This window comes from Protomyctophum bolini (genome assembly GCF_963924005.1).
Source record: "Protomyctophum bolini genome assembly, chromosome: 12".
Classification (NCBI taxonomy): domain Eukaryota; kingdom Metazoa; phylum Chordata; class Actinopteri; order Myctophiformes; family Myctophidae; genus Protomyctophum; species Protomyctophum bolini.
The window spans coordinates 25,472,653-25,482,476 of NC_137873.1; the positions used below are offsets into that span (position 1 = coordinate 25,472,653).

Consider the following 9,824-nt stretch of genomic DNA (forward strand, 5'->3'; position numbering starts at 1 on the left):
TGCAATTAACTGGTGTGGTTTGGGCTTAAGACCTGAGGCAGATTCTAATGTCTTGAACTAAATGCTGGTTTTATGAAAAAGGTGTTTCTATGAGAAGGTTTCTAATTCTATGAAAAGGTTTTGAGTATGCACCACTGATAAGTGGTGCTCAAAACCTTTTAATGTCAAGGATCCCTAAAATGATATGCATTTGTCCGCTGACCCCCCCCCCCCCCCCCATCTCATTTTATTTGTTCTAAGGACACCCAGAAGGCGAAGCATGTCTTGTCTACAGAAGACAGGCTAGTTACACTGATTAATTGCATTTTATTGACAACATTGAGTCTGTTTTTCCAGTAGAAAAACTCACTTTAGCGCTATATAGTCTTGTGAGCACTTTTCATTGGTTCAATATTTCTAAAACCTGAGGCTTTCAGCACTTAACCCCATTCACTTCCACTCATAAATAGCAAAAATAGCAACTCCCAAGCTGTGACAAGATGTGTCACTAAAAAAAGAACATGTCTGCACATTTATTGGTTGAAAGTACATTATTTTGCTGTGACACAATGCAGGTCACTTTGCCATAGAAGCATAAATCAAGCTTAGACTAATTAATACTCCACTGCACAATGATTTCACTTGCTGAAAAGTACTGATCTTCAAACAAGATTACAGAGTATAAATTAAGCTTTATCAAGTCTTGTACCACCCCTTCACTGATGTTCCAACAGTTTGTGGTTTCCAGTTTCCTGAGGGTTGTGCTTTAGAATATGTTGTTCTTGTGTAATGCATTCCAAAACGTCAGAGAAAGCTGGTAGGCATAATTATTAGATACGGAACGGCAGTGGCTCAGGGGTAGAGTGGCCAGTACAACAGCCACATGGGAACTGCGTGGTCTCCCCCAGAGTTTGTGTTGAAGTGTCCTTGAGCAAGACGCTGAACCCCTAATTGCTCCCGATGTGCAGGTTGGTGCCTTGTATGGTTTCATCTGCCATCGGTGTATGAATGTACATGTGAATGGATGAATGTAATGCAAAATCTATGTAAATAGCCTTGGATAAAATGTACTATTCTGCGTATTAAATATGCATGTCCTCGCTACAGAATAAAAAGAAACGTGTTGATGGTGCTTAAAAAGAAAAGGTTATACTTGTGAAAAGTAAAACGAAAAGAGTAAAACGTCCCCAAATCAAGGCCACTACCACTCTCATTGAGGTTATGTAACTCTGTCTTGTTGCGGTTCTGTCACTGTCTCGGTTCTGTCAATGGGATTCCATGTCTGTTTCTTGGCTCAGCTTCCGTCTGACTGCTTTCTCAAGGTCGAGAAGTTTCACGTAAAGTCCTTCAGCCATTCCATCGTCAATGTCCATCTAAAAAAGAAACACAAAGCTATAGGTAATCTACATAAACTCTGACTAGGCCTATATGAAACTAGTCTATGCGGTGAAGCAGGTACATTCTTCTGAGGTCTAAGTGTTTGTAAAATTCATCACACCACATTAACTCTGGCATCCCTATTTGGTGAAGTTTTCCATAAATGTAAATAGAAGATGATGTGAGCTTGAAGCTATTTTCAAATATGTTAACACTACAGATCCAGGCCTTTCGAGTCACTACACTTGGAACTGTAGTTGGGTTTGTAATACAGACATGTTCAATGAAAAGTGGACAGATGGTTTTAAGTGGTTAAACAATCACACCAAATACAATTATGACTGAATTACATGCTGGTGCACAACCCGTTCAAAATACGAACTGTGAATGTATGTATGCAATGCATGCATGATGCATGCATACGAAAAGGTTGTCAATTTTGCCTGACCTGCAGGTTTTGTTATAACAGTGGACATAGTTATGGTGGACGTTTGTGGAACTATTTTCTGTACCTGTCGAGGCTGTGTGTAGTTAGTGCCAAGGCCTGATGTTAAACTGTGATACTTGGCCCTTGGATCCAGGGACTCTGGCTTCTGAAGAAACAGCTCATGCTGTGAAAGGCGACAGCAGTAATCCGTATTAAATATTGTCACTGTCGGGTGCAAACCTTATATATCCAAAACTGTTACTTTTCAGGAAATGGAAAAAATAACCTGTGTTCCAAGCTTCTATTAATAGATTTCATTGGTTCAATATTAGATACTTTTCTGACACTGTAGTATACGGTACTATGACAAAGTAGAGTATTAATGTAGGAAAAAGCACAAAAAGTTGAAATATTGAGATACGAGAGGTTGCTGCCCTACAGCTACAATATAAAACATGTTGGGTGAGGTGACACATTGACATATTTATAGTTAGTCATTAGTATGTGGATCCAAAAAGCTTTTGGAGTGGATAATAAAAGCATACCAAGGCCTCTGCTCCATTGTATGGCGTCAGCGTGAATGTGTTTGTGAAGATCCTAATCTGTCCAGTGCAACAGGAAACCATAACATAACACACAAGAATATGAAATAGTTCATATCACTCCAGTGCAACAGGAAACAACAACACAAGAACATGACTTTGATTGAAAATGCACATTTGAGGTACTTTTTAAAAACACACTGAGGGGGTGGGGAATTAAGGGACAACTTACAAAATACATGATGGGCATAATGAGTGTCCAGAAGAATGGGGGTAGAATGCCGTAGGTCAGATTGGTCATAACCAGGCCTGGGCAAATCACGGAGGAGAACATTCCCTGTCAATTACAAACCACACAAAACATGTCATGCTGATAAAAAAACACATTAAAGTTAAAGCTGGTGTCCCTATTATAAAACAGTATAAAATACTTCTGTTCACATTGAGTGCAGAGAGAAAGAGAAAGGGGAGACTTGCGAGACATAACAGGAGTCTGATTCAAACTCGGGTCCTTGCAACTCACAAGGAGTAACTGGTTAAGTTTAATAATATAATAAAATGTATTTATTGGGCACTGGGAACTAAATTACAAAAAAACAAACCAGAGAAATAATAAATTTGAACCAACAATACAAACATGATGACTTTCTCATCTGCTGTGTATAATCAAATTCCTTCCCAGTCGGGACTTGTTAAGCTATTATTGTAGTGTTTTAGCCACTTTCAAGTGGATTTCCTATTTTGGACAACTCATGTCACATGTCAAACACAGCGAAAATAGCAGATCTACAGCTATTCTTCTCACAATCGTTTGCCTCCAATAGACCACTTGAGCAGAAATCCACCACATCAGCACCTATCCTACAGAATAAGCGTGATGTGCTCACCTCGCTGTTCTTGCGCCTGTTGAGCGCCAGGCTGAGCAGGTCCGAGGCATACTTGGAGGAGCTGTAGGGCTCTGTCCCTCGACTGTGCTGCATGTCGTCCATGCTGAAGGCAGAACGCCTGGCGTTGCTCGAGGATGTCCACACTACCCTGGAGGTGTGACCTTCCTGGCACAGGAGCGCTTCCAACTCCCTGATCTAACACAATGACACAGCAGTGGGTGGGTGAGCAGGAGGCTCAGCATTGTGTTCACCAGGGATGACTACATTTTGTTACAAAAACAAGCAACAAAATTGTATTCATATACGTATACTGTATATATTAATTGCAACCGAAGGTCGCAGATTACTCATAGGAATAGACTATGTGACAACCAGGTATAGTCTTGGGACCACCGGAGAGACGGGTGACAGCCGGAATGTAGACGGCACCCCGGGAGCAGTATGGGTTGGCGCCCCAGCCCGCATCCTCCGTGAAGCGCCAAAAACCTTTGAGGCCTTTAGGAGGGCTATTCGAGCCGCAGGCATAGTCCCTCCACAGTCCACATGCCAGAATTGTGCCTCTCAATCCCGGCAGAGTAGTTCCGGAGTGGTTCCAGTGGATTGTGTGGCCCTGGTCTTTCCCTAGTGGGTCTGATCGAGGGTAGCTACTGCGAGGTAAGTCGGGACTTGATCACCCCGGCTGGGTCACCTGAGTGAGGGGTATAATGTTCCCGAGACCCGAAACATATGGGAATGTCGTGATTCACGCCTTGTGACATCTCGCCTTGTGACACGCTCCATACTGTACTGTATATGGCTGTCTCCATATCTCGATCTGACATCATCAAACCGTCTGACTGTGTGTGTGTGTGTGTGTGTGTGTGTGTGTGTGTGTGTGTGTGTGTGACTGTGTGTGTGTGTGTGTGTGTGTGTGTGTGCGCGCGCGCGTGCGCGAGAGACACACACTCTATTAATTTGGAGACACAAGTTTCTGAATTCAGTCATGCATGTATGGGGGCTGTGGCTTACCAGGAGGAAGTGACCAAAGAGATTAGTAGCAAACACTTCCTGTAGACCGTCTGGGTTGAGGCGATCCTGCTGGGTTAGCAGACCCTCTGCTGTTGCAAACATGTTGATGACGTTGCTGCAGAGAAATGATGGCCCCAATTTATCACAGCCAGACACCAGCCCAAGTGCTCAGCTGCATATAGTAATAGAGCACCGAAGTCTGACGTCACTTTCAGTAGAGGGCGCCAGTACACAGGTTCATGTATTTGTTTAGTTGCATTGAAATCCCCATAGGGCGATTTTAGATCGCCTCATATAAGAACTGTGTTTGAAAAATAAACATGTCAACCCCGGCCGTTTCACTCATATGGATATGAAGAATCGCGAGAGAAAACGCTAATGTTACTGCTGCTGAATTAGTTACATATTCGCTAGAAGCAGACTGTATCATATATGAGTGACTGACTGTTGCAAACGATACAGGGACACCTCCCTAACAATAACGCAGAGACAGCTTGTTTATTTTTGGACCACAACGCTTATAGTAGACGATATTAAGATCACCCCATGTTATTCTCCATAGAGAAATTACTTCCGCGAACCAGGGGAATCGTCGGGATGAGCGAGTTACGTCAGGACTTCGGTGCTCTATAGGTCAATTGTCTTAACCACTTAAACCCCAACAACTAAGTATATTATTTTATACCTAATTGACCAGCAGCCCAAGCTCTCTATACAAGTTTCGCTCCTTTTCCCCCTCTACAAAAAATCTCTTTGCCGTAACACGTGTTGTTGAGAGCTTGTAAATCTGCTATTTTCACAGAATATTCTCCCCATTCTTTAATGACATGTCTAAAGTATGGAGGTCAGGATGAAAGTGGTTAAAGGAGGTGATAGATAAGGGTTTGAGGAGCAGCCTGTGGATGTGCGTTTGTATTTGGGGAGGCAGGGTTTGGGTAGATGGGAGGGGGGGGGCGGTGGGAGACAGCGATTTACCTGGAAAATAGGCCCTTGAATAAGGCTTTCATGTCCACCTGCGGATTGGGCATAATTCCTGCATTCAGATACAGATAGTCAAGTCTGCTGTACCTGTAAAAAAGGTTACATTAAATAGGTTACAAATGTAACCGTGATACGAGCGAGCGAGGTGACTTGCTATAGGAGAGTGCCCTCTGGCGTGATCACAGAAGCATTACATGATAACTTTGATAAGCTCCCATACAAACTCATTGGCTGGGTGTAAACCACATGGTCCATGCATGGCCCACCCTCCCACCTATATGCAGGACCCAGTGGTTTACTCCAGCATTCAATTTGGACTTGACTGTTGAAGACGCAGAGCATTATCCCTTATCAAAGCTGTCGAGTTTCAATAGGACAGGAGAGTATTCCGGGATCGCGAAACGTTTAACCGACTAAACTTGACGGATAAGAACTTTCTATTATAACGTAATTTACATTTAGGCTGTGATCACACCAAAGGGCGCTCTCCCATTGCGAGTCACTGAAGTGAAGTATTAATTAAAAACACCCAATTTTAAAATGAACTTGATTCTGTATATCTATCTTAGACAACCTTAGACTATCTTAGACAATGTACTTCATGGTAGACATGCCTATAATGATGTGCAGGGTGTCCTCAGCTAAATGATCATATGGACACTTTAGGGTCTGTAACTCCAAGCGTGTACAAACAAAACCAAATGGACCTGTATGAGTCAGTTTGTACCATAGACTGTAAACACTCTCTGAGTATAACTAACACTAAGGATTGTTTACCGTGTAGATTTGGGTCCCAGAAATAAAAACAAAACAAAAATTAAACATATCAAACTGGGGATCCTTGAAATGAAAAAGGTTGACATTCCTGTATTGAAATTAGTGACAGCAAAGCATGAGGCCACTCTGCACTCTGACCTGGCCTTCACCTCCTGAGCGGCGCTGAGCACTGATTGGACAGAGCCCACATCCAGGTGCAGCAGGTCGATATGGGCGTCGGGGTGAGAGGTCAGGAGGGCGGAGCGCGCGGCTTCGGCCCGATTGGGGTTTCTGCACGCAAGACACAGCCTGAGCTGGCTGTCCTCAGCAAGTAGTCGCTGGCACAGAGCCAGACCGATTCCACTGTGTGTGACATACAGAGAGAAATGATATGATTGAATGATGAAGCCGACAGACAACAGGCTGGTATGTGGTGCCGTATGTATGTCTATGTAGTAGTAGTATATACAAAGTATATAGGGCCAGGCTGTATTCGGGACCGGGTGAGCATTCAGTGAAAATAGCCGATCTACAAGCTTGGCTATTTTTGTCAAAAAGACGGAAAAAGGAGCAAAGAAAGTATAAAACCAGGGGGACCTTGGCCAACTAAAAAGCCTATAATCCTATGGTGTAATCATCCTTTTACAAAATTGCATTAACACCATCATGCAGGGAATGTAGTCAATACACTACAAAACAAATGATAGGTAGGCAAGTCATTTTCTTTGGCTAAAAAGTGTTAAATAGTTCTATGATAGTATTATCATATCATTGCTATAAAGTGTTTGTTCAGGTCTTTATTAAACAGAAAAACCAATTTCGGCCTATCCAGTCACAATGGAGAACTCATCAGGATACAGAAAGAAATGGAATGGAAGTGATGACACAAAGAGATTTATCATAAGATTGGAACTGGAACACTAAAAATGAAGATGATAAATGGGCTGGAAATTTGACTTGTCACATGCCTGACAATGCATTTTCTGTTTATCAAAGAGCTCAGAGCTAGAGAGACAAGGGAGACTCGCTGTTACTGATAACGCTCCGATTACCACCAGAAAGCTGTGGCATCTGACTTTGGAGCTGCTTTAAACAAGACAAAACAAATCACTCTGATCTGGTGTTTTGAACTGATCCTTTGACATATCAATACATTTCAATTCAGTGAAACCATGCAGCGAGCTGCGAGTTATTGTTCAGTGATCAATATTTTCTAAACTGTTCTGTCAACACGAACTGAAATAAAAACATACAGTACCTGTTTGCACCAGTCACAACGACCACTTTCTCCATAGTTCCGTTGTCTGATACGTTAAACGAAACAATTAACCAATATAAGCAACAGCTGGATTACTGTTATTGCCTTTAATGTCTGTACTGTACTACTGTAACAACTATACAGCATGGTACGATGCAGAACATACAGTAGATAGACAGAGCACTAGCCAACCGAAAACGTGGTGTGATTGGATGTCACTGCACCGCTGGCCAATCAGCACATCTATGATCAGCGCCCCCTACGACGGAGAGCAAAGTGTTTCTTTTTCATGAATGAAAGAAGCGAAACCCATTTCCTCGACCTCCACTGATTAAAAATAAAAGCTTAAAGCTCTATACAATTTGTCTGCTATTTGCACTAACTTACATTTTTTTCATAATTGACAATGTAATTAAATAAATAAATGTAGCTTTTAAATACAATCTAGCTTTTTGTAGGCTATGTCCTGTGACTGTCATACTTTATCATGATTTTATCCATACATTTTAGTTATTTAATTCAAATAAGGAACTGCAAGGGACAAATAGGCCCATTTCAAAACAAAATATAGCTGCAAGCAGCGATAAGGTGGGACCAAGAAAGAAGACAATATGCAATAAGAACAATATGCACAAATAAGAATCACAGGCTGAGTTGTCGGTATGTGGATTTGAACACACAACTTTGTGGTCTAAAGGTGAGAGCTCAACCAACTGAGCTATCAGGACACAGTCAGTTGTTCAACAGTGTTCGATGTTCATGTTTTCACGTACAAACTTGATAAAATGTCATCAAAAAAAAAACTTAGTTTCTATCATGTTCCAATTCAGAGATATTGGCAGTTTTAAACCAGTGTTGCCAACTTAGCGGATTTGTCGTCATATTTAGCTTCTTTCCAGACCCCCCTAGCGACTGAATTAGTGAAAAGCTTCTGGCGAGAAATCTAGCTTTTTTCCCCTGGTGAATTGGGGACAAATCGTGTTGACAGGCGCCAGATATGCGCCAGAGATAAAATCTTTTTTTTTTTTTTCTCAGCCTCAAATCCGCGAAATTGGCAAAACTAAAAGTGGTCGGCGCGTCTGGTCTGGCTCACAGGTCACAGCAGGCTCAGTGGCTTCCTCGGCTCGGTTATGTGCACACTGCACAGACTGTCTACCAGTGCTTCCTCCTTTCTTGCTCTGCCTAGGCGAGTGCGCTCCGGTGCGGTATTTCCGAACGCGCCCCTCGAGCTCGACAGAGCAAGAAAGGAGGAAGCACTGGCAGCTCAGTTTAGTCTGCTAGTAAAAAATAAAATACACACTCGGATGCATAAAGTATTAACCTTCTAATTCCTGTATGGATCGGAACAAAATAGCGTTCTAAACATTAGTTAAATTGAGGTATGTTTTTTTTTAATATTACAATGAGTTTAAACGATGTGTTATCAAATGAAGAGATGATACAAACTAAGTGCACTAAGGGGCGCCTAAAAGTCGCTAGGGACGCAAAAAAGTCGCTAGGGGCGGCGCGCGCTACGCGCGCGCATATCCCACCCCTGGCGACTTTTGGCGACTTTTCGAGGAGCCACTAGCTACTTCCGTTACTGGAGAGTTGGCAACACTGTTTTAAACGGATTGGTCAGACAAAATATTGCTTTGTCATGACTGACCATGCTATTTATAGATGGCAAAATATCCATCCCTTAAATAAACATGAGGCATTAAGACTTCAAGACACAGAGCATAATAAATACAATAATAAAAGAACATTTGAGAACACCAAAAATGTAATTGAAGAATAGAAAAACTCAGCAGAAAGGTTATTACGGCCCTATTTCTATTTTAAATGTATTTTTTTTGTGGCTTTCACCTTTATTTTATATTTTTTTATGGAGGGACAGACAGTAGGCTGACAGACAGGAAATGGGTAGAGAGATGAGGGGGAACACATGCAGTGAAGGCCGTCGGGATCGGGAGTCGAGCACGCCATTACGGCCCTATTTACAATATAGCGAAAAGAGCTACAAGCTCTCTAATTTGTAGCACATGTTGCCTGATCAATGGGCCAATCGAAGCAGTGACTCCCACTTACCTGTACTGTACCCCAGAACACCATGGGTCCATCCATCCATCCATCCTTCCATCCATCCATCCATATCTATGACTGTCAGTCATAGTTACACCTGCATGGGTTGTGTCATAGGTCAATAAACACATTTTTGTCACATTTGTGTTTTCCCGAGGTTATCCTAAGGACAAAGTTTGCATAAAGATTATAATATACATTTTCATGGAATCAAAACCAATATGAAAATGGTGTGCAACAAACAAACATTAGTGGAAGGAGGAGCGGGGAAAGGAATAGTTAGAGAAGGCAAAGTGTATGAACTGCTATTTCTGGCAGAAGGAGGAGAAGAAAAAAACCACAAAAGCAATAAGTGACCAAAGTCACTTTGTGACTTGATTGATTGATTGAAATCTTTATTAACAGTTTGCAGAATTACAGTACATTTCAAGCACAAACTCAATACAAAGACTGTTAACTGTGAGTGGACGACCCAATTAAGCCTTACACTTGTTTACAACAGGGTCCACATTGTTCAATTCATCAAGAACAGAACAGGAATTCAT

The 9,824-nt window shown here is 42.0% G+C and overlaps 1 protein-coding gene across 2 annotated transcripts; it reads right to left on the reverse strand.

Moving 5' to 3' along the window:
* Positions 1–343: 343 nt before the first annotated feature.
* On the reverse strand, positions 344–7,341 carry LOC308325302 (3-keto-steroid reductase/17-beta-hydroxysteroid dehydrogenase 7-like). Of its 2 annotated transcripts, XM_080777790.1 has the most exons (9): positions 7,216–7,341; positions 6,117–6,320; positions 5,196–5,288; positions 4,221–4,335; positions 3,213–3,407; positions 2,558–2,662; positions 2,329–2,385; positions 1,869–1,967; positions 344–1,352 (listed from the first exon to the last, which is right to left on the reverse strand). In XM_080777790.1, exons 1-9 carry the CDS (start codon positions 7,248–7,250, stop codon positions 1,245–1,247), a joined length of 1,011 nt encoding a protein of 336 aa, XP_080633916.1. In that variant the 5' UTR covers positions 7,251–7,341; the 3' UTR covers positions 344–1,244. The 2 variants fall into 2 exon arrangements, with proteins under 2 accessions (XP_080633916.1, XP_080633917.1); XM_080777791.1 differs by lacking the exon at positions 7,216–7,341 and having other exon boundaries at positions 6,128–6,283.
* Between the last annotated feature and the right edge of the window lie 2,483 nt (positions 7,342–9,824).

Excerpts from the sequence above, each read along its gene's own strand:
- LOC308325302 (XM_080777790.1), bottom strand. The coding sequence starts at position 7,250 with ATGGAGAAAGTGGTCGTTGTGACTGGTGCAAACAG. Across the intron at positions 3,408-4,220 it reads TCTTTGGTCACTTCCTCCTG|ATCAGGGAGTTGGAAGCGCT; the intron begins GTAAGCCACAGC and ends TCATTGTGTTAG. Across the intron at positions 1,968-2,328 it reads ACAATGGAGCAGAGGCCTTG|CATGAGCTGTTTCTTCAGAA; the intron begins GTATGCTTTTAT and ends CGCCTTTCACAG.